Genomic DNA, 25599 nt, shown 5'->3' on the forward strand with positions numbered 1-25599 from the left:
CTAGAACCAGGGGCCACAGCCTCAGGATAAAGGGTAGGCCATTCAGGACTGAGATGAGAAGAAATTTCTTCACACAGAGGGTGGTGAATCTTTGGAATTCTCTACCCCAGAGGGCTCTTGAGGCTCAGTCATTGGGTATATTCAAAACAGAAGTCAATGGATTTTTGACTAGTAAAGGCATCAAGGGATATGGCGATAGGGCCGGTGAATGGAGTTGAATTGGGGTAATATGCTAGCATGGATTGAGAATTGGTTAACAGACAGAAAACAAAGAGTAGGGATAAACGAGTCTTTTTCAGGATGGCAGGCTGTGACTAGTGGGGTACCGCAAGGATCGGTGCTGGGGCCCCAGCTATTCACAATCTATATCAATGATTTGGATGAGGAGACTAAATGTAACATTTCCAAATTTGCAAAGTTGAGGCAGAAGATCAGCCATGATCTCATTGAATGGCGGAGCAGGCTCGAAGGGCCGAATGGCCTACTCCTGCTCCTATTTCTTATGTTCTTATGTTCTTAATGGAACTGAATATCGGGCGGGATGTATAATGGGCGACCAATACCGCCTGTTTTGCGCCACCACTCATTTCAATATTAAGGCTCAGACTCTTGCGTACCCGGTGGGCGGGAGCAAGTATTTGGTCTGCCACATTGATAACAAAAATATTTGAAAAATTCCAAAGGCATGTTTAAAAAATATATTTGCTCAAAATTTATCTACCACAAATACACACTCAGTTTATCTCAGATCAACTCTTGCCTCACCTATCTACTTCTACTGCACTGTTTCAACTAACACCAACTACTATAACATCTCCACCTAGTATCAATGTCTGACCTATTAACAATGTTGTGCAATACATTGAGCAACTCAAATGTCAGCCTTGGCTCATTGGCAGCGCTACAAGTACATAATCTAGGTTGACACTTCCATGCAGTACTAGTGCAGTACTGGCTGCACTGTCGGAGGTGCTGTCTTTCAGATATAATACTAAACCAAGGGCCTGGCCATCTTCTCGGGTAGACGTAAAAGATCCTACGGCACTATTCCAAGAAGAGCCAATGTCCTGACCAATGTTTACTGCTTAACCAACAACAACAACAACAACTTGTATTTATATAGTGTCTTTAACATAGTAAAATGTCCCAAGAGACTTCACAGGAATGTTATAAAACAAAATTTGACACAAGCCACATAAGGAGATACTAGGGCAGAAACAGGTAAGTTTTGAGGAGTGTCTTAAAGGAGGAAAGAGAGGTAAAGAGGCAGAGAGATTTATGCAGGAAATTCCAGAGCTTAGGCCCTTGTCAGCTGAAGGCACGGCACCAATGGTAGCGCGATTAAAATCAGGGATGCTCAAGGGGCCAGAATTAGGAGAGCAGATATCTCGCAGGGTTGTGGGGCTGGAGGAGATTACAGAGATAGGGAAGGGCGAGGCCATGGAGGGATTTGAAAACAGGGATGAGAATTTTTAAAATTGAGGCGTTGCTTAACCGGGAGCCAATGAAGGTCAGCAAGCACAGGGGTGATGAGTGAACAAGACTTGGTGCAAGTTAGGACATGGGCAGCAGAGTTTTGGATGTCCTCAAATTTACGGAGGGTAGAACGTGGGAGGCCGGCCAGGAGTGTGTTGGAATAGTCAAGTCTATTATCAGTAAAGCAAATTATCTGATCATTTATTGCTCTGTGGCTTGTGGGACCTTGCCATATTAGTCAACACATTTTCCTACATTAAAATAGTAACTGCACTTTAAACGTACTTTATTGGCTATTTAAATGCTTTGGAACATCATGGGGATGTGAAAGATGCTATATAAATGCAAATTCTTTCTTCCATTCTTTCTACTGCGTGAGAACCAGTTGGGTCACAATTATTTATTGCAATATAAATATACGATAACATAACTAAAACAGTTGCTTACTTACAACTTACAATTGGGCTGGTCCATTATTTTCCTTTTACATGCCGTTTAAATTACTAGAAATTGATACGACAAACTCTGTGCCCTCCGTGCTGATGCCTGTGGAAAATACTGAACTTCTGAAGTTTTTTATTCTCACATAGCTAAAAAGAGGCTTGAAAATACACATTCTGGAAATGTTTGGATTAGGAACAATTAAATATTGCAAAAATAGTTTTAGTAGTGATACAAAAATCCAGTCTTATGAGTTCTTTACAAATCACTATTGACAAAGGAAGCAATTTTGAATTCTCATTTCCTCTTTCTAATAACCAGTTATTTATAAGCTCATCCAAGTCAGTCTCGTAGATGTTCAACAATATTTTAATGAATGGTCTGATCTCGCCTCCTAATCAGGCTCAGTGAATAATTATACCACCCAGAGTGATACTGAGCCATACAGACACGTACACCTGCAGCAGGGGTCACTTGATAGTGATCCTCGCAACCCTGGGCATTTTTTCCCCTTCCTAACTCAGAAAAGCCGAGGCCAACTACAGAGTCCCTACCACCGTCCCATCTGAAATCAGATTACTCAGCACAGGCCGAGGATTATATTTGGGAATTTCCTGGTGTGTAAGATTTAGGTACTTGCTGCCTTAACCAGCTGAATTGTAACAGAAAAATATTACTATGCGCAATTTGTGTGATGGATTCTTTTTGCTGTGACAGTAATGGCTGTTTACCTTTGGCCGGGTATCAACAACGTACAAGAAATCACTTCCTGGATTTGACTTCCTGATGGCCTGAAGCATCTGTTCATCTTCAAGGCATCGAGCACTGAAACCTGAAAGAGGTTGGCTGCTTCTACAAATAGCACCCTAGACACAGAAAAGAACAGAAGCTGGGAGAATTTGTTCCAAAATCGATCATTGGTCTCTTTTTATTCAAGATGTTTCACCTTTCCCCAAATTCCAAAATAAAATTAATTTCTGTATCTGTACAAACCATCTCCAAATTGACAAGGACCTATATTTGATTTTGCTGTTCGTGCACATAAGGTATGCAAGCCATTCTGTAGAGATCAAAATGCTTTCCCAAACAATCTGTTGTGCTGGCATACACTTCTCAGCGGCCAGCTCAAAAATGGCTCTGGCAGTGGCCTAGAAACAGGACACATCCCGTTCTTTACCCGGGAAATGCTATGCTGAAGTGAACCGAAGAAAGAGCTGAAAATAACTTAAAGGAAAAGCAAAAATTCAGTAGAGACATGCAGGCAACTTCCAATCAGTAGCATATTTTGAACTGCATAAACAGCCATCCATAACAAATTCAAATATCTCTTGAACTGAGAACATTGCCCCTTTCCCAGCTATATAGAACCATAGAAGTTTACAGTACTGAAGGAGGCCATTTGGCCCACTGTGCCTGCACTGGCTCTTTGATAGAGCAATCCAAAACTAATTCCACTGTCCTGCTCTCTCCCCATATTTATGTATCTTTCTCCGCTTTAAATATTTATCCAATTTTCCCTTAAAAAAATCAAAGATCCCTGCATCAACCATTGCAAAGCATTCCTTGCTCGAAAGGAAAACATTTCTCCTAGCCTCTCATTCTCAATGATGATTTTAAATTGATGACCCCTCACACAGAACCCACAGTGCAGATAGAGGCCATTTCGGCCCATCGAGCCTGCACCGACACATATCCCACCCGATCCCCATAACCCAACGTATTTAATCCCCCTAACACTAAGGGTCAATTTATCATAGCCAATCAACCTAGCCCGCACATCTTTGGACTGTGGGAGGAAACCGGAGCACCCAGAGGAAACCCACGCAAACACGGGGAGAATGTGCAAACTCCACACAGACAGTCACCCGAGGCCGGATTCGAACCCGGGTCTCTGGCGCTGTGAGGCAACAGTGCTAACCACTATGCCACCGTGCTGCCCTTATTCCCTGTCTCCCCAACTACAAGAAATAGTCTTTCCCTATTAACTCAATCAGAACCCTTCATAATTTAGAAAACCTCTTGACTATGCTCTAGTAGAAATAATCCCAAGTAGCTGCTTATAACTAGAGTTTCTCAGCCGTGGTATCATCCGAGTGGATCTGCGCTATATGCTCTTTATGTCTGCAATGGGGCACCCAAAGCTCTGACTGTGGCCTAACCATTACCTTGTGAAACTTCATTATTTCTTTACTCTTGTATTCTGTGGATCTATTTAGAAAACCCATAATTAAAGCTTTATCTACTTGCACTTACGTTTTTGAAATCCTAAATGTTTCTGTTCAGCTCTCCCTTCAGTATTTTGCATTAAGCATATACACACAACCCTTGATTTCCTCCCAAAATGTATTTTACTTCACACTTATACACAAATATGTTAAGATTCACAGCACTACTCAAGAGGTTTCCAGCATGCAATATTCAGGGAAAATGGTTACTATTTGAACAGGAATTGAAGAAGTTAATCTCTAAAAAAAAAATTAATGTTTGAGAAATTGTACATACATTGTTATCCTGGCAGAAATAACAGAGAACAGGAAAGCGTCCTCTGCTCCTGAATTTGGAGCTGCCGACTATAACTGGTGTAGAGGCCGATTTTGGTACGTACAACTCTGCAGGGTACGTATCACAAACCTATGATGGAGAATTTTTTTTAACAATGAACAGAAATAAAGCACTTGCTGCTGATATTGTGACCTTTCATGATCAAATAATTATAAATATTTGACAGGAAATTAAAAAGCTGGTTAGCAATAAGTGCATCAAGAATTGTAAAAAAAATCTGCATATTACCAGATGCCTTTGATATTCTTGTATTAAAATAAAAGTGACATGCAATCTTTTGAATTAGTCATATTAACTTGCAGATCATATTGCCACAGAGGTATATAGAGGTTAATAGTCTTGCGCTCAATACAAAATGCTTACATTAAACTGTGTAGTCCAGTCAGAACATGGAAATAAATTGACATTGTTTCCATCTTTGTAGCATAAATTTACACAAGATCCTAACATCAAGTCCTAAAACACTGAAAAATTTACACACGGTACCACTGACAGCAACTGAAACGACAATTTGCATGTGGAAAAATTTAAGCTTTCCCACGTGTCAGTGACCTTTCCGACCAGCTAATAATCAGTTAGAAATGGACAACTATTGCTTTTCTGGGGTCAATTTTAACTCTCTCCGTCCAACGAGAAAAGAGCAGCAATGCCCGGAAATCACAGGTCTACTTCCCGCCCAGTTCCCGCAGTTGCCATTCTCCCAGAGGCCTCTGCATGGACAGTTTTCACCGGGAACCTAGTTCTAATATGATGTACATCGGACCCTGAATAAATTTTGAGGTACCATTGGACAGAATGTGCACCGTGTACACTCCACCCATTGGTACCAGGCATCGAGCAGCCCAACCAGCTGTCCTTAAAAGACCTTTCCAGAAAAGGTACATTTTCAGGGGGGTGGGGGGCGTTATATAAAATTTTTCCTGGAGCCAGGAGGAGCATGAATTCTCCTCCTGGCCCCACAAAAATCTTTCACCCCACCGCTGACTCGTCCGCCTCCCCCAGCCCACAGTGGGTAAAATTTCCAGCTCAATTCTGTGCCGGAGCACCCAGGATTCCTGTCCTGCCCCCTTCGACTGGCAAGCTTCCTATGTGTGCCACAATTGGGAACGGGCCAGTTGCAGCTCACCAGCAATTATTGAAATGCGGCTTGGCCCTCAGAATGGCTTGGGTCTCTCAGCAAGGACTTCGGGTGGGCGGCATGGGCACTTCTCCCACTGCCCACCTGAATTCTGCCCAATGTTAAATTGGACCCCTTCATCTCTGTCTATCCACAGAAGTTGTTGTTTTCACTTTTGTGAATTTGTTGATTTACTACTGAACCTGCTCACTTCATGTTCTCTCATCTGCTTATGTATGAGAATATTGGAAAGGATTTACACAGCGAGTTATGATCTGGAATGCACTGCCTGAAAAGGTGGTGGATGCAGATTCAAAAACATTCAAAAGAGAATTGGATATAGACTTGAAAAGGAAAAAATTGCAGAGCTATGGGGAAAGAACAGGGGAATGGGACTAACTGATAGCTCTTTCCACAAGCTGGCACAGGCTCAATGGGCTGAATAGCTTCTTTCTGTGCTGTATGATATATATGATACAGGAAGCTGTGATTCATATTTTTCTTCAATCTTTTCTACTTCCTTGTAAGTGACTTCATAAAACTTACTACCTCTGACTAGAGTGATCCCTGGGACTCTGCCAATGCAATCTTTCAGGTGAAGAATCAGCTGAAGAGAACAGCCATCTTCTAAACATTTTTACTAAATATTTGGTTCTTTATACAGCAAGATAAATCTCAACTACTTCACTGACTGCCCTCTTATAGTGTGATTTCAGTGCTAGGGTACAGCGGATTTTGTATGGAATGATTTTATTATACTGAACTGTCAACAGCTTTTAGCCTCATTTCATTAAACCTTGGTCTGCAGGATCAATGCTGCTACATTTAATTTGCTAAAATATTTATAACATCCAGCTTGTGGAAAAACGTGAGCGCTTAAATAATGTCCAACATGTAATCACTTCTATTTCTAAACTTACCCCATAGTCTCTATTTACATGAGAAACTTGCCAAAAGCTATTAGGAACCCCCATGCGGTTGTATTCAGCTTTGAGATCTGTCAGTTTCCAGCCTCGTTCTCTCTCATCTTTTTCTTGCTTTGGGTTAAATGAGAAGCAATACAATTCTTCGTACTTTACTGAAAATGGCACAAAGACAAAACCACTTTAATTTTATATTGTTCATCTAGGGCATCCTAATTTTTAACCTTTTCAGCGCAATCCTAAAAGTTAATGGCCTAGAAATTGGGTATAGCCCCGCTTGAGGTGTTAGAACTGGCGCTGCGCAAAGTTTATAGCCAGACGAAACTTATCGCCGCCTGGCCCGATATTGGGTTGCATCGCCCCTAAAGGGGATTGAGGCGCGAATTCAGGCATTACACGGGACTCCTAAGGCGCTAAACTTCCGGCGCAACCCAATATCGGAGCGGATGAGCGCAGCGCAGGTGCTCTCAATTACTGATGACCACGAGAACTCCAGGCGCCGGCCAGCTCTTAAAGGGGTGGGTCAGTCAGCTTCAGCATCCACACTCTGCGCCTTGCAGGCCTCAGAATCGGCGCAGGCCCTTCTCTGGCACTAAAAACTTGGACCAGATGGAGAAGGTGAGACAGAGAGCAGAGCGCTTCACCAATGAGGCTCTGGAGCAATTGGTGGCCGCAGTGGAGCGCCGGCGAGATGTTCTCTACCCAAACAATGGCACGAGGCCGAATCATAAGGACTACCGACGAGCTTGGAGGGATGTATGCCAGAGGGTCAACTCCAGCAGCATGGTGACCAGGAGCCCTGTCCAATGCAGCAAGAAATTCAACGACCTCACTCGGGTCGTGAGGGTGAATGTTGTTTCTACAAACTTCTGCATCCTTCATTTGCACCTGACTTTATGGCTACAGGGTGGGCTGTGCCCCATTGGCCATCTACCAGCAAGCACCCATGGCCCTTTCTGGGCACACACATGCACATTTGACTCAAGGCATCATGTAAGGGCTCTTGCACCATGGGGGGCATGAGATGATCACTCAGGGCATCATGTAACATAACTTCCCCTCCTTTCCCCTGCAGTCCAAGCTGGCGAGGATTGGCAAAGACCAGCTTCGCACCGGTGGAGGACCTCCACAAGTGGTCACTCTCACGGATCTCGAGGAGAGAGTCCACCAGATTCTTGGAGGACGTCTGAGTGGTCCTGTAACCACTGCAGCTGCCGACCCCATTGTCGACAGCGATGGTAAAGTTCTCACCTTTTACAACTGTCTCCTTCCACTTGTTCCCCCCGCCAGCATGCTTTCTCACTGTGGACCCATGTCATAGCCTTGCCGCAATCTGGCATCCCTTGCTGCCAAGCTGTCCTTTTGCTAAAGCCACTCTTCCACCTCCCTGCTTTCAGATGCTGCATCACCAGCTCGGGAGCCGGGCCCTCAAGCTGCCAGTGCCAGTGCCTCCGAAGGCTCAATGAGAAAATTACTGTCCAACAGAAGGTCAGCAACTCTCTCCAGCAACGATCAGAATGGCCAGCCCAAATGGCTGCAGCTTTTATACTAGTGCTGTCCCCTTTAAATAGCACCCCCCGAGTCCGAGAAGGGCCTGGGAACGCTCCATCCAACTGTCACTAATAGCGCCAGGCGAAAAGGTTGCGGGCGCCACCGAATATCCGGTCCGAGGCGCTAAAAAGGCATTGCACACTGAAATGACGTCATGATCTGCCTGCGCCCGCGGGTGAGCAAAAGAGTTAGCGCCGGTGCTAAAAGGATACTCAATATGGGAGGTGGCGCTATATTCACTGCGCCCGCCCGAAAATTGTGTAACGCCCCAATTCTCGGGCTCTTTAGGCGCTAATCGCTGGCGCTACCAACCGAATTTCTAGGCCAATATATCTTAAATTCTACCTAAAAACAAAAATGCTACAAACGGTTTAACTAATAAACAATATTTCTTCCCACACCTACAACATTTTCATATATTCCATCATTTCAATCAGACCAGTTCGCATTTTAAAGTCACAACACAGTATGCATGCCAGCTTATACTTTTTGGAAAAAAATACAATATTTTCAATGGGAAAAATAAGCAAGTACAGCAAGGCAAATCAATATTCATGTAAAGATATCCTCATTCTTAACTAAATTTCTCTTCCATGTATCATAACTATTGACCAAAACCAATATGGCCTTTCGAGGAGGTTTTCTGAATCTGCACTGCTTAACAGTATATATACAGTATCTGTCCTACAATCAGCAAATATGTTGAAGCATGAAGCATGATATAATGGCTTTGGAATGCCAATTTTAGCAATTTTTGACTAGAGTAGAGCTATATCACATTAAACGTACCCATCTTAACGTCTTATTTTTTGTTTAAAAATATGGTTGTGGGGCTGCCCTGTTGGCATAGTGAGCCAATGCATTGTGTGGTGTACTGAACCATTTTATTATACAAAAAAATGTTAAGAGAAAAATAGAATATGTGGGAAGCTTCATTTACTTCAAAATCAGTCAGAATACCGATTCAGAAATGTGATAAACACTTGCAGAGTAGAGTGTGTTTTAGAGTGCATGTCCAGATAAGATAGATCCAGACATACAATCATAATACTGATAAGTAAATGTGAAGCACTACTTGATAGTAACCATAAATTTTGCTCTATATATAGCAAGTAATAGTGCAATTGCCCAGTTATATTAGGCGCAAATCTGGCTATCCCAACTTACTGCATACAATAGGATTCCAATGCAATCAAATGATCTATGAACATAGAAAACATGGGGTGGGGATGGGAAAATGTCCAGACATAGGGTATTAAGCAAGCATTCCAATTTATCTATTGAGATAAAATAAAAGGTCACATTCTGCGGACTATAACAACAAAGGTTTCAATTGCGTACTTAGTTTTTCAATGGAATTATCACTCCAAATACAAGCTTCCACTTGCCCCCTAATGTGCATTGCAGCAATAACAGAAGTTACAAACAGCTACACTGAAGGTCATACTAGCACACATAGTAGTGTCATGCAATCATTAAAAACGATTCCATTATTACAACTACAACTGAGGCAATATGTGCTAAACAAGTGTCTTAGGTTTTATTTTGACCGGAAACATCAAGCTACTTGTTTTATTTTATTTTTGCATAAGCTATTTTTCAATACTACATTGGTATCCAAATTACAGGTCACCTAAAAGAGTTAAAAAAGGAAAAAAATAAACTGCAAATACTGGAAGCCTAAAATAAAAATACAAAATGCTGGAAATACACGGGAGATCATTCAGCATCTGAGAAGGCAGATTAATGCTTCAATGAAGAAAAAGGGACCTCAAAATTGCTGGTGTGCCATTAAGCAGCCTGAGTTGTAACAGGTTGGCCTTATGCCAGCCAGTTTACCCTAGTGCTCACCCAATCGTAAATCCTGGGAACGGTCCTGTAGCACCAACGGAATGGGCAGTGCACCATTTAAGGCACTCCCTGTGTGTCCACCTCAGAATTTTGGAATGGCACTCCATTCCAGCCAAAGATCCTGACTTTTTTAAGCTGAGTGAATTGGCATTTTCCACTTTCCTAATGGCAATCAATTGCGGGTCTGAAAGTTGAAAGATGGACCCCACTTCTGCCAGTTTTTTTTTATTCATTCATTCCTGGGATGTGGGCGTCGCTGGCAAGGCCAGCATTTATTGCCCATCCCTAATAGCCCTTGAGAAGGTGGTGGTGAGCCACCTTCTTGAACCGCTGCAGTCCGTGAGGTGAAGGTACTCCCACCGTGTTGCTAGGGTGGGAGTTCCAGGATTTTAACCCAGCAATGATGAAGGAACGGTGATATATTTCCAAGTCAGGTAGGTGTGCGACTTGGAGGAGAACTTGGAGGTGATGGTGTTCCCATGCGCCTGCTGCCTTTGTCCTTCTAGGTGGTAGAGGTCCAGGGTTCTTAAACATGCTGCGCCTGATGTGTATGAATGATAGTTAAATTAGTTGAAACTTAAATTTTCTCACTTAATGAAGGAATATATGCTGTGAGTTCAGTACTTTCCTTGTGCCCTAAGTGTTTATGCTGATTTTGGCCCATTTCACAATCGGCTGTATTCTAATGAGATTTGAGCGTAACTTGACATTGGCAGCATGGGTGCAGAAATTAGTGCATTTTCGGGTTTAACCTCCAAGTTGCGTTCATGGAAGAAATTCCAGACATTTGGGTGAAAATGCTGGGTGAAAAGTCCTGGATTCTGGTGGCATAAAGTTGCCATTATCTGAGTAGGTGAGGTTGGAAATTGGGGCGATACCTGATTTCGCAGGCTCTCCATCCCTTTTTTTGTCACTTGTGAAATACCAACGGGAGAGTTGGTGGGCACTTCTTGTATCTGTCCACCCCCTCATGCTCACATTAGAAGAAGAGATGGGAATGGCAGGATGACATCACCTGCCAGGAATCCCACAACTTCCACCTCCTTTGCCTTCAACAGAAAGTATGTCTGCATGACGTAGACGTACTTTGCTTGTCAGCATTACATACTGCCAAAGTCAAGTTACGTTCAAATCTAATTCACAGGAACGGTACCATAGTGGTTATGTTACTGGACTAGTAATCCAGAGGCCTGATCCTAATGATCTGGAGACGTGAGTTCAAATCCCACCGCGGCAGCTGTGAAATTTACATTTAGTTAATTAAATAAATCTGGAATAAAAAGCTATGGTAACCATGAAACTAGCGGATTGTCGTAAAAAACAATCTGGTTCACTAATGTCCTTTAGGGAAGGAAATCTGCTGCCTTTAATTGGTCTGGCCTACATGTGACTACAGGCCCACATCAATGTGGTTGACTCTGAAAGAGTGATTAACCTGGTAGAGGTTAATTGACCTCTGAAATGGCCGAGCAAGCCACTCAATTGCATCAAACTGCTATCAAAACAATAAAAATAAAACTGGGTGGACCACCTGGCATTGACCTCGGCACCGGATTCAGACACAGCAAAGGCACACCCAGCCAAGTCAACCCTGCAAAGTCCTCCTCACTAACATCTGGGGACTTGTGCCAAAATTGGGAGAGCTGTCCCACAGACTAGTCAAGCCTGACATTGTCATACTCTCAGATCCATACCTTTCAGCCAATGTCCCAGACTCCTCCATCACTATCCCTGGGTATGTCCTGGCCCACCGGCAGGACAGTGGTATACATGGTGGCAGCACGGTGGTATACAGTCAGGAGGGAGTGGCCCTGGGAGTCCTCAACATTGACTCCAGACACCATGAGGTCTCATGGCATCAGGTCAAACATGGGCAAGGAAACTTCCTGCTGATCACCACTGACCGTCCTTCCTCAGCTGATGAATCAGTACTCCTCCCTGTTGAACACCACTTGGAGGAAGCACTGATGGTAGCAAGGGCACAGAATGTACTCTGGGTGGGGGACTTAAATGTCCATCACCAAGAGTGGCTCGGTAGCACCACTACTGACCGAGCTGGCCGAGTCGTGAAGGACATAGCTGCCAGACTGGGCCTGCGGCAGATGCTGAAAGAACCAACACGAGAGAGAAAAACATAGGTCCTCACCAATCTACCTGTCGCAGGTGTATCTGTACACGACAAAATTAGTAGCAGTGACCACCGCACAGTCATTGTGGAGACAAAGTTCCATCTTCACACTGAGGACACCCTCCATCGTGTTGTGTGGCACTAGCACCATGCTAAATGGGATTCAGAACAGATCTAGCAGTTCAAAACTGGGCATCCATGAGGCGTTGTGGGCCATTAGCAGCAACAGAATTGTATACCACCACAATCTGTAACCTCATGGCCCGGCATATCCCTCACTCTACCATTACCATCAAGCCAGCAGACCATCCCTGGTTCAATGAAGAGTGTAGAAAAGCATGCCAGGAGCAACACTGCGTGGATGATCTATCTTGGCCTCCTCCTGAGGTCCCCACCATCACAGGAGCCAGTCTTCAGCCAATACGATTCACTCCACGTGATATCAAGAAACGACTGAGCGCACTGGACAGCTGCTAGACTCGGCCTGCGACAGATGATGAAAGAACCAACACGAGGGAAAAACCTAGGTCCTCACCAATCGTGGATATAACGTGGATAAATGCGAGGTTATCCACTTTGGTGTCAAAAACAGGAAGGCAGATTATTATCTGAATGGCAATAGATTGGGAGAAGGGGAAGTGCAACGAGACCTGGGTGTCCTTGTGCACCAGTCGCTGAAAGTAAGCATGCAGGTGCAGCAGACGCTTAAGGAGGCAAATGGTATGTTGGCCTTCGTAGCGAGAGGGTTTGAGTACAGGAACAAGGATGTCTTGCTGCAGTTGTACAGGGCCTTGGTGAGGCTACATCTGGAGTATTGTGTGCAGTTTTGGTCACCTTATCTGAGGAAGGATGTTCTTGCCATGGAAGGAGTGCAGCGAAGATTCACCAGGCTGATACCTGGGATGGCAGGAATGACGTACGAGGAGAGACTGGGTTGATTAGGCTTGTACTCGCTGGAGTTTAGAAGAATGAGAGGGGATCTCATCGAAACTTATAAAATTCTAACAGGACTAGACAGACTAGATGTTGGAAGGATGTTCCCGATGGTCGGGGAGTCCAGAACCAGGGGTCACATTCTAAGGATAAGGGGTAAGCCAATTAGGACAGAGATGAGGAGGAATTTCTTCACCCAGAGAGTGGTGAACCTGTGGAATTCTCTGCCAAAGGCAGCAGTAGAGGCCAATTCATTAAATATATTCAAGAAGGAGTTGGATATATTTCTTAAGGCTAAAGGGATCAAGGGATATGGAGAGAAGGCAGGAACAGGGTGTGGTAAACCACTGTCGTTCACTGTGTTCACTATTGTTGTTGTTGTTGTTGTTGTCGTTCACTCTTGTTTCACTGTTATACTTGACTATGCCTCAGCTGACTCCGCCCTTGGCTACCTGGTATAAGGACGGCTGCACGGCAGCTCTCTGCCATTCGGTCGTCCACTAGAGGCATAGTCCTGATCTGTTTGTAGTTGCATTCAGTAGTTAATAAAAGCCTGTTGTTCTGGACTCTACTCAGCCTTTTATTAGAATCGATAGCGCATCACAGGGTACTGAATTTGGATGATCAGCCATGATCGCATTGAATGACGGAGCAGGCTCAAGGGGCCGAATGGCCTACTCCTGTTCCTATCTTCTATGTTTCTATGTATTTACCTATAGCAAAGGCTATGGGCCCCGACAACATTCTGGCTGTCGTGCTGAAGATTGTGCTCCAGAACTAGCCGCGCCTCTAGCCAAGCTGTTCCAGTACAGCTGCAACTCTGGCATCTGCCCAACAAAGTGGAAAACTGCCCAGGTATGCCCTGTCCACAAAAAGCAGGACCTATTCAATCCGACCAATTACCGCCCCATCAGTCTACTCTCATTCTCCAACAAAGTGATGGAAGGTGTCGTTGACAGTGCTATTAAGCGGCACCTACTGACCAATAACGTGGTCACCAATGTTCTTCCAGACCACTTGGCTCCAGACCTCATTACAGCCATGGACAAAAGAGCTGAATTCTAAAGGTAAGGTGAGAGTGACTGCCCTTGACATCAAGGCAGCATTTGACCGAGTGTGTCATCAAGGAGCCCTAGTAAAATTGAAGTCAATGGGAATCGGCGAAAAACTCTCCACTGGCTGGAGTCATACTAGCACAAAGGAAGATGGTTGTGGTTGTTGGAGGCCAATCATTTCAGCCCCAGGACATTGCTACCGGAGGTCCTCAGGGCAGTGTCCGAGGCCCAACCATCTTCAACTGCTTCATCAATGACCTTCCTTCCATCATAAGGTCAGAAGTGGGGATGTTCGCTGTTGATTGCACAGTGTTCAGTGCCATTCACAACTCCTCAGATAATTAAGCCTGTGGCTGCATGCAGCAATACCTAGACAACAGCAGCAAGTGAAATGTCAAGGCTCTAGAGCAGGCCAGAGTTTTGGGTAACAATAAGCAAAGTGGGACAGGAAGGGACAGTGAGAGTAACAAAGGTAATAGGGCATCAGTGACTAAGGTGACATCAGGGAAAAATAGAAAAAAGTCAAAGCTAAAGGCACTACATCTGAATGTTCGAAGCATTCGCAACAAAACAGATAAATTAATAGCGGAGGTAGAAATTAATAGGTTTGATCTAATAGCCATTACGGAGACGTGGCTGCAAAGTGACCAAGATACTTAACTTTTAGAAGAGACAGGCAAAATGGAAAAGGAGGGGTAGCCCTGATAATAAAGGATGCGATAAAGACAGTAGAGAGAAAGGATCTTAGCTCAGAAAATCAAGAAGTAGAATCAGTTTGGGTGGAGCTAAGAAACAGCAAGGGGCAGAGAACATTGGTGGGAGTTGTTTATAGGCCCCCAAACAGTTGTTGTATGGCAGAGTATAAATTAAGAAATTAGGGGTGCATGTAACAAGGGTAATACAGTAATCATGGGGGATTTTGATCTATATATAGACTGGGCAAACCAAATTTGCAGTAATAGTGTGGAGGATGAATTCATGGAATGTATGCAAGATAGTTTTCTAGATCAGTATGTTGAGGAACCAACTAGGGAACAGGCTATTTTAGATCTAGTATTGTGCAATGAGAAAGGGTTTATTAATAACCTTGTAGTAAAGGGGCCCTTAGGGAAGAGTGACCGTAATATTATATTAAGTTTGAAAATGATTTAGTTAAATCTGAAACTAGGGTCTTAAATCCAAACAAAGCAAACTACGTAGGTATGAGGGGCGAGTTGGCTAAGGTAGATTGGGAAACTACATTAAAAGGTATGATGGTAGACAAGCAATGGCTAGCATTTAAGGAATTAATACATAATTTACAACAAATATACATTCCTTTAAGACACAAAAACCCCATTGGAAATGTAGTCCAACCGTGGCTAACAAAAGAAGTTAAAGACAGTATTAGATCAAAGGAAGAGGCTTATAATGCTGCCAAAAAGAGTAGTAAGCCTGAGGATTGGGAAGATTTTAGAATTCAGCAAAGGAGGACCAAGAAATTGATAAAGAAAAGGAAAATAGAATATGAGAGTAAACTAGCAAGAGACATAAAAACAGACTGTAAAAGCTTTTATAGGTATGTAAAAAGGAAAAGATTAGCTAAAGTAAATGTGCGTCCCTTACAGGTTGAGACAGGAGAAACAAGAGCAGGTCAAAGGCTGGGTATTCTCTGGCGAGTGTCTCACCTCCTGACTCCCCAAAGCCATTCCACCATCTACAAGGCACAAGTCAGAAGTCTGATGGAATAATCTCCACTTGCCTGGATGAGTGTAGCTCCAACAACACTCAAGAAGCTCGACACTACCCAGGACAAAGCAGCCTGCTTGATTGGAACCCATCCACTACCTTAAACATTCACTCACTTCACCACTGGTGCACCGTGACTGCAGTGTGTACCATCTACAAGATGCACTGCAGCAACTTAACAAGGCTTCTTCGACAGCACCTCCCAAACCCGCGACCTCTACCACCTAGAAGGACAAGGACAGCAGGCGCATGGGAACACCACCACCTCCAAGTTCCCCTCCAAGTCACACACCATCCTGACTTGGAAGTGTATCGCCGTTCCTTCATCGTCGCTGGGTCAAAATCCTGGAACTCCCTCCCTAACAGCACTGTGGGAGTACCATCACCACACGGACTGCAGCGGTTCAAGAAGGCGGCTCACCACCACCTTCTCAAAGGCAACTAGGGATGGACAATAAATGCTGGCCTTGCCAGCGACGCCCACATCCCAAGAACAATTTTTTTTTAAATCTGCAATTGGGGAAGCTTTTCTGTTTTTAACGTGATTTATACTAATGCCCTAAAAATGCATTCAAAGACATAAAAATACAGTGCAGATCTCAGTGAGGATAAATTTTTAAAAACATGCAAACATTGCGATTAACTAGAAAAATTACTGTTTCCTACTGCGCCTGAACATCTGGTCATAATTTGAAAAGAGCCTCTGAGGAAGTACCATTGCAGGAAACTTGTATGTGAGGCTCCGTAACTTGGGGACAGGACCAGTTTTATGGACAGAGATGCATTCTGGCGGAAAGATGATTTTAAAAATCAAGGAGATTTGGGTGCAGTGTACAACTCACTTACACCCATAATTCCACATATATGGTTTCCACCTCGAATACGCGTATCTCAGGGCACAAATATGCAGGAAATTCCAGGCCAAAGTGTTAACCATTTTTTTTCTCTTCTCGGGTACTTTTCCAGCATTTTAAGTTCTCTAGAAGGAGTTTACTTACAATCTTAATTTAGAACTTGATTAAATACAACAAGGCTTGGTTTTCAGTATCACAGTTTTTACTCAAAACAAGCTGATCAACTAGAAAAATGTACCTGGACGTGATAAACGAATTAATGAAATGTAAATATCGTGGCAGTCTCTTTCTTGTGAAATGATAAACTGGATGACCTGGAAGTTCTTGCAGCGAATAAGCAGGGGACAGCCCGTTGCAGTTGTTGCTTGCTTTTCCACAGCACAGATCTGACTATGAAGTACCTAGTGGAAAAAGTAAATAAGCCACACATATTTATAACACATTTGTTGCTTATTTTTAAGGAAATCATCAAGGCTGAGTAAAACTATACATTTTGTCTCAGAACCTAAACCAACAAAAAAAATCAACCTCTTTAATGAACGAAAGAAAGGCTTGCATTTATATAGCGATTTTCACGACCACTGGGCGTCCCAAAGTGCTTTAGAGCCAATGAAGTAATTTTTGAAGTGTAGTCACTGTTGTAATGTAGGAAACGCGGCAGCCAATTTGTGCACAGCAAGCTCCCACAAACAGCAATGTGAAAATGACCAGATAATCTGTTTTAGTGATGTTGACTGAGGGCTAAATATTGGCCAGGACACTGGGGAGAACTCCCCTGCTCTTCTTCGAAATACTGCCATAGGATCTTTTACGTCCACCTGAGAGGGCAGACGGGGCCTCGGTTTAACATCTCATCCGAAAGACGGCACCTCCGACAGTGCAGCACTCCCTCAGTACTCCAATGGAGTGTCAGCCTAGGTTTATGTGCTCAAGTCTCTGGAGTGGGACTTGAACCCACAACCTTCTAATTCAGAGGCAAGGGTGCTGAGCCACAACTGACACATAATGTGCTTTCTCCCCTAAGCCTCCTAGCTTAGTGTCATCTGACAACTTCGATATCTAATTCTCGATTCATTCATCCAAGTCATTAATATATATGGTGAAATGCTGAGGTCCCAGTACAGATCCCTGGGGAACACCACTTGTCATATCCTGCCAATCAGAGAATGAGCCCTATATCCCTACTTACTTTCTGTCTCCTACCTCCTAACAAATTATCAACACATACCACAAGGTTATCTCCAATTCCCTGTGCTTTTATTTTTGCTAATAATCTCTTGTGAAGAACCTTATCAAATGCCGTCTCTAAGTCCATATAGGCAATATCCATAGACTCTCAGCTATCCACCATGCCAATGACCGCCACAAAAAAGTGAAGTAGATTAGTCAGACATAACCTACCTCTCACAAATCCATGCTGACACACTTTGATCAGCTGTTACTTGTCCAAGTGTTCAGTCACTCTGTCCCCACAACTAATGTTAAACTGGACGGTCTGTAGTTACCTGGTTTATGGCTAAAGCAGCTGCAATTTCCTCACCTATTTCTTATAATACATTGGGGTGGCAACCATCAGGTCCTGGAGAGGATAGTGAGCCTGTGCCAGGGTGCATCTGAGCCATGCTAATGGCCTGTGACAGCAAAATCAAGTACTGAGAGGCCCTGACAGGTCCTCTGGCCTGTCTAGAATCAAGTGTGATGGGCGGCACAATGGGACGAGGAAAATTAGTCGTCATATCTGCAACTTGGCAGAATTAAGTTTTCCCTGGCTCCAGTATAATCCTCAGTAGGCACCATGCTATCAGGATGGCATCTTCTTTTTAATAGACCATTGCAGATTGATGAATTTTCCATCAGATTAAACAATTTGATAAAGCAACTATTCCACAATATTACATCCAACATTGAGCAGAAGCGAATATAATTGCTCCTCAAGCTCTTTATTACTCACAATATGTGGTCAGGAGAATATATGTAAACTCTATTATTCCCCCTTCTTCCAAGACATCACAATAATAAATAAAAGTGAACTAATAAAATAAAGTACAAGGAAACATCTACCCAAATACACAAACATTTATCATACAGGCAACACAGAAAACCTTTAAATCGCCACTCAGCTCTGTGAAAGCTAAACATAACCTACCCAGGTTTCTTTCCGAGATTCAGACAAATGTTCCACAAAAATCAAGTGTGTTGCCGTCAGATACAGCGAACCAACCGATGCCTTCTTCGAGGAGACTCGATCCAGCAAACGGACATTTTCAACCTACAAACATGAACAACATTCAGTGCACAAAAACTCGATTGAAATCTACAGCCATAGAAGTGTGAAGTTGCAACTGAATACAGGTAGTTAAATGACTGAAAACCAGCTACTTTCAGCAACCCTAGAAGAACTTTGAAAATAGAAGTGCTATTTATTGTGTACTTAAATCCCATTTTGTTCTTCAGTCAAACAACATCAGCTTACTGTCTGTAACCCTTATCTATAGAACAGGATAGCATTTGCAGTTTATGTCAATTTGTTCTTTTATGCAGAACAGTAATGGATACACTTTGGGTAACTAATGGGGAAAAATAATAACGTACACATAGAATTTCCCAGCAATTAACAATAACTTATTTCTCAATAAGCGAATCCTTTAGTGCGAACATTGGGGGGAAAAATTCGGTATCAACCATTTTGGGGCGCTAACATCGGCCGGCTGCAAACATTAGCGCCCGGTGCAAATTAGCGCCAGCGACCGTGAAATTCATCTCCAGTGCCCCTGGAGGTGATTGGAGCACTAAATGAAGCACTACACACTTCTCTTAGGGTGCTAACGTCGGGGAATGGGGCGCTACCTCAGAACACTACTCAAGCTCATGCGCTGTCAATTACCTAGTATTGAGATAGACTGGCGCCTTCCAGTTCTTAAAGGGGAGGGAGGGTCCATCATGCTACACAGCCTCACTCTGATCATTGCTGCTTTTGATCTGGGCCTGCAAGGAGGTGCAAATCTTGAACCACGAATATCATGGCTGCTCAGAGGCCCAGAGAGAGAGCTCGCCGGTTTAGCGACCAGGCATTGGAGGTTCTGGTTGTGGCTGTGGAACGCCGACGGGCAGTGCTGTTTCCAGACACTGGCAGAAGGTCATTGCCCCGGGAAGTCACAAGGGTGTGGAGGGAGGTGGCCCATTACATCTCATCCAGAAGCGTGGTCCAAAGGACTCGCACCTAGTGCCGCAAGAAGTTCAACGACCTCACTCGGGTGGTCAGGGTGAGTACCAGCTTGAAATACCTCAACATCCCACCATCTCAACCTCACTCTGTGCACAGACGGTGTAAAGTGCCAAATCCCCAACCCAACAACTATACCCATCTACTAAAAGTCACATCCACATCTCACACCTTGCAGACATTAACGGCTATTCAACTATGGTAGGCACATCTGACAAACACATGGCTGCACACTCACTCACACGCTATCCTTTTTCTTGCAGGCCAAGCTTGCTCATAACAGGAGGGAGCAGCAATGCATGGGAGGAGGTCAGGCGGAGCTGCACCCCCTCACACAGCTGGAGGAGCGAGTGCACAGAATCATCGTGAGCCGTGTTGTGGGCGCTGTGGCAGTCGGAGTGGTCGACCCCCTTGGGGACAGCAACAGTATGTTCATTATCTCTCTCTCCTCTCTCATACCACTTCCCCCTCACAACATGAGCCTTTCCCACTTTCCAGCTAAGTATACTGTCTCCAATCCTGCCCCCCTCCCCTCACGTTAAAACCACTCTTGTGCCTTCCTGCTTTCAGGTAGTGAGCCACCATCTGAACAGCCTGTCCCTCAGCCTCCCAGTTGCAGCGATGTGGGAGAGGATCAGGAATACCAAGCCGGAACCTCACTGCCTGTGTCTCCCGAGGGCAACATATCGGATACTGGGGCCACGTGGTCATTGGAGGGGAGCAGGGGATTTGGCTCTGATGTGGGTAAAGCTCCGGGACCCAGCGGGCTGCATCAATGCCATGGGGAAAGGAAAGTTCGGGGGCCATCTCCCCAAAGAGTGAGTACGCGCACGAGTTCTGCTGCACAAGACTCGGATGAGGACCTCAATATCGCGGCGATGAACACACAGGCGATGAGCATGCATACAAAGCTCATGGGTGCAATGGCAAGGGTGCCTGAGAGCATGGATGCACTGGCTAGGAGCGTGGAGGAGTCTGCTGCCAGCACAGCAGTCATCTGTGCGCAAACCCTCGAGCCCATCCTTGCCTCCTTGCAGAGGATGGTTGACTTGCAGAGACCGTGGGGACCCAGAGCCCATGCCGCGTGTAATGGGTGAGGTGGCAGCATCTATTGCAGCACAGGTCGAGGCAACACAATGGCTTAATGCTGGAATTGAGTCATTGGTTGGTGCCATCCAATCTCAGACTGCTCTAGTGCAGTCTCAGATTGATGTCACGCAAACGTCTGCTGCCATCGTAGCTGAGGCGACCACAGTCCACTGGGGATCTGACGGTGCCGCAGCAGGCCAGCAATCTGTGCTCAAGCAGATTGCTCCGGATGCTGTGGTTCTGCCCCGGGGGAGTGGCAGTGTGTTGGTCGAGCAGGAATGTGCGTCCTGCAAGGCCATCTACAGACTCTGGCACCGAGATTCAGCAGCCTTCCGCCACCCCTGATGCAGCCACTAGGGCCACATTACGGAGGAGCAGTAGGGTTGGGAGGGGGGAAGTGCGAAGGGGAGGGGGATCATTGAAGAAGGTCCATTAATAAAAAAATTTTGACCAAATTGGGGGAGTGTTTGTACCAAAGTTGGATGTGTTTGTAAATATATTGTTCACTTTGTTAAGAATTATTTCGATGTGCTAAGAATCAATTGTGTTTGTTAATAAATTGTTGTGTTTGTTTGTTATTGGTTGTGCTTAATAAGACACAGTTGTTCAGAATAATAATTTTTTTTATTTCAATGTTACAAATTTCCTGTTTCTCATTGGAACTTTGCCCAGTGATGGGGGCTGCGAGCTGCCTGTAATGATGTGGTTGTTGAGCCCAAATGCCATCTGCTCTCTCATTCATCGGAAGCACTGTGTAATGAGGCGTTCACGAATGGCCCTTGCAGAGGCAACATTGAGCGCCTCCCTCTCACGTTGATGCTCCTCCTCCTCCTCATCATCCTCCTCCTCCTCCTCCATCTCCTCTCCCTCATCCTCCTCCTGAAGTGGTCCACCAATCCCTGGTGGCAATGGCTGGGTCCTCAGAATGGCCAGGTTGTGCAGCATGCAGCACACAACAATGAAAACCGATACTCGATCAGGGCAGCACTGCAGGGCTCTTCCAGCGTGGTCAAGACACCAAAACCGTTGCTTCAGCACGCCGATCGTCTACTCAATCAGGTTCCTAGTGGCGCTATGGCTCTCATTGTATGCAAGCTCAGCAGGAGTGTTGGGGTTACGGAGCGGTGTCATCAGCCAGGTGCAGAGTGGATAACCCTTGCCCCCAAGGAGCCAGTCGCGAGCTTGATGCGGTGGTTGGAACAGGTCTGGGACACCAGTCTGGCGCAGGATGAAGGCATCGTGGCTGGTGCCAGGAAGCGGGCATTGACGGCGAGGATACGCTGTCTGTGGTCGCACACCAACTGGATGTTTAGAGAGTGGAAGCCATTGCGGTTGCGGAAAACCTCTGCATTTTCATGAGGTGCCCGCAATACCACATGCGTGCAGTCAATGATGCCCTGAATCATGGGGAAGTCCGCTATCCTAGCGAAGCCACATGCGCATTCACGCTGTCTCGGGTCATGGGGAATGAGATGTACTCCCTTCTCCTTTTGTAGAGAGCATTTGTGACCTCCCGGTTGCAGCAATGGACAGCGAACTGGGAGATGTTCGCAATATCCCCTGTGAAAGCCTGGAAGGAGCCGCTGGTGTAGAAATTGAGAGCCGCCATCACCTTCAGTGCCACCGACAGAGACATCCTGGTCATGAGCTGAGGCTGGAGCTCTGGTTGCAGGAGGTGGCAGAGCTCTGTGACTACCTCCTTGCTGAAGCAGAGCCTTCTAAAACACTGCTCCTCTGACAGATGGATATATGAGAATTGCTCCCAGAATATCCTGGGAGTGTAAGGTCTCCTGTGGAGAGCCCTGTTGGCCCTCCTCCCTCTGGCCACGTTTTCCACTCTCTCTCTCTCCGCCTCCGCTGTCTCCGACGGTGAAGCTGGAGGGCAAGGCCTGTGCCAGTACAGCCCCCATTAACTCTTCTAAATGTGGTTGTACTAAAGGTTACAGAAATGGGAACCTGATGAGTGTTGCTGACAACCAAAACTCCTTCGAGTAGGAAACCATTAAATGTCTCCAAATGCCAACAGGAAAAAACAGGAAGCACACACCTTTAAATAGCGCTCCCCCAGCTCCCAGCCGACTGCAAACCATCCCCCTCTACCTGTCGTTCCTAGAGGCAAGCGCTGAGACAGGGGGCGAAAATCAATGTGAACAGCAGTGGTCCCAGCACTGATCTTTGTGGAACACCACTACCCACCTCCTGCCACTGTGAATAGCTACCCTTTACTCCCACTCAATCCTTTTTGCCAGTTGTCCCCTGACCTTATTCATCAGTCTATTATGGGGTACTTTATCGAAGGCCTTTTGAAAATCCAGATAAATTACATCTACTGCATTACCATTGTCTACTCTCTCTGTTACCGCTTCAAAAAATTCAATGAGGTTGGTCAAGCAAGATTTTCCCTTTTGAAATCCATGCTGACTATTCATTATTATACTTTTCATTTCTAGATGTTCTTCTATTCTCTCCTTTAGTAGGGATTCCAATATTTTTCCTACCACCAATGTTAAGCTGATTGGTCTATAATTACTTGGACATGTTCTATCCCCCTTCTTAAATATAGGTATTATTATTGCATTAGCTATCCACCAGTCCTCTGGCACTACATCTTTTTCTAACGAATTATAAAATATCTGAGGAAACATATACTTGCCTTAGAGGCAGTGCAACAAAGGTTCACTAGATTGATTCCTGGGATGAGAGAGTTGTCCTATGAGAGAGTTGTCCTATGAGGAGAGATTGAGCCTATACTTTCTGGAGTTTAGAAGAATAAGAGGTGACGGGCGACTGTTTGTGTGGAGTTTGCACATTCTCCCCGTGTTTGCGTGGGTTTTCTCCGGGTGCTCCGGTTTCCTCCCACAGTCCAAAGATGTGCGGGTTAGGTTGATTGGCTATGATAAATTGACCCTTAGTGTTAGGGGGATTAAATACATGGGGTTACGGGGATAGGGTGGGATATGTGTTGGTGTAGGGGTTACGGGGATCGGGTGGGATAATGTGTCAGTGCAGGCTCGATGGGCCGAAATGGCCTCTATCTGCACTGTGGGGTTTCTGTGATTCTGTGATTCTGAAGGGGATTGACAGGATAGATGCTGAGCGGTTATTTCCCCTAGCTGGAGAGTCTAGAACTAGGGGGGCAGAGTCTCAGGATAAGGAGTCGGCCATTTAAGACTGAGATGAGGAGGAATTTCTCCACTCAGAGGGTTGTGAATCTTTGGAATTCTCTACCTGAAAGGGCTGTGGATGCTGAGTCGTTGAGTATATTTAAGGCTGAGATAAATAGATTTTTGGACTCTAGAGGAATCAAGGGATATGGAGATCGGGCGGGAAAGTGGAGTTCAGATCAAAGATCAGCCATGATCTTATTGAATGGTGGAGCAGGTTGGAGGGGCCGTAAGGCCTACCCCTGCTCCTATTTCTTATGTTCTTATGTTTACTGCAAAATGATACACTAAAATAATGACCTCATGTCTTGTTCAGTACTTTGGTTTTCTAAAGCTGTGCTTCACACCACAAATTCATTCAATCCCCAAACTTTATGTTCTAAATCTTGATCACATTGAAAATTTAGACAACATATTCTATAGCGAAGCATTTACCATTGCTACTAGGCAATGTCATTACGTCATGCAAATACTTCTTATTTCAAGCTTATCTTCGCGTACCACGTTTATTTGAAGGTTGCGACCAATCAAAACTAATGACTAAAATTAGCAAAGGCCTTTTATACACATCTTGCTGCACGAATTTTTTAAAATGTGTAATACCATCAGATCTCCCATGGCATTGCTCGTGGTAAATTGTACTATTTGCTTGTTTTATAAAAGGAGCAATATGCCATGTAATACACAATGGGCTCGATTTTGTAAGGCCTGAGGAGGCGGGAATGGAGGCGTGTTAAAATTGCAAAAAATGGCGGGCGGGTCCGACCCCGCCTCCATCCCACCTCCAAGCAATTTTCCCAAATGTGTGGTTTCTGATCCCGTCTCCAAGATACATAGATACATAGATACATAGAAGATAGGAGCAGGAGTAGGCCATTCGGCCCTTCGTGCCTGCTCCGCCATTCGATGAGATCATGGCTGATCCTTTAATTCAGTATCCCGTCCCCGCCTTCTCTCCGTAACCCTTAACCCCTTTTGCCCGTAGAAATATATCTAATTCCCTCTTAAATATATTTAATGAGCTGGCGTACACTGCCCTCTGTGGCAATGAGTTCCACAGGTTCACCACTCTCTGAGTGAAGAAATTCCCCCTCATCTCTGTCCTAAATGGTTTAGCCCTTATCCTTAAATTATGTCCTCTAGTTCTGTTCTCACCCGCCAAGGGAAACATTCCTTCTGCATCCAGTCTGTCTAGACCTGTCAGAATTTTATACACTTCTATGAGGTCCCCTCTCAATCTTCTAAACTCCAGTGTGTACATCCCTAAACTACATAGTCTCTCCTCATAGGTCATTCCCGCCATTCCTGGTATCAGCCTGGTGAATCGCCGCTGCACCCCCTCCATGGCAAGAACATCCTTCCTCAGATGAGGCGACCAAAACTGTACACAGTACTCGAGGTGTGGTCTCACCAGTGCCCTGTACAGCTGCAGCAAGGTATCCCTGTTCCTGTATTCTAACCCTTTTGCTATGAAGGCCAGCATACCGTTTGCCTTCTTGACCGC

The 25599-nt window shown here is 44.9% G+C and overlaps 1 protein-coding gene across 1 annotated transcript in view; it reads right to left on the reverse strand.

Annotated features, from left to right (window-relative positions):
- Positions 1–25599, reverse strand: part of mtmr7b (myotubularin related protein 7b) — a 215172-nt gene that overhangs the window by 118013 nt on the left and 71560 nt on the right. The window contains exons 2-6 of the mRNA XM_085970693.1: positions 18766–18888; positions 16858–17020; positions 6517–6674; positions 4420–4548; positions 2649–2783 (exon numbers count right to left, since the gene is read on the reverse strand). Coding sequence (XP_085826819.1) covers positions 2649–2783; positions 4420–4548; positions 6517–6674; positions 16858–17020; positions 18766–18888 — 708 coding nt within the window. The remainder of the gene's footprint in view (positions 1–2648; positions 2784–4419; positions 4549–6516; positions 6675–16857; positions 17021–18765; positions 18889–25599) is intronic.

Source organism: Somniosus microcephalus, chromosome 2 (assembly GCF_052327205.1).
Source record: "Somniosus microcephalus isolate GS21.2 chromosome 2, FLI_Smic_1.0, whole genome shotgun sequence".
Lineage (NCBI taxonomy): Eukaryota > Metazoa > Chordata > Chondrichthyes > Squaliformes > Somniosidae > Somniosus > Somniosus microcephalus.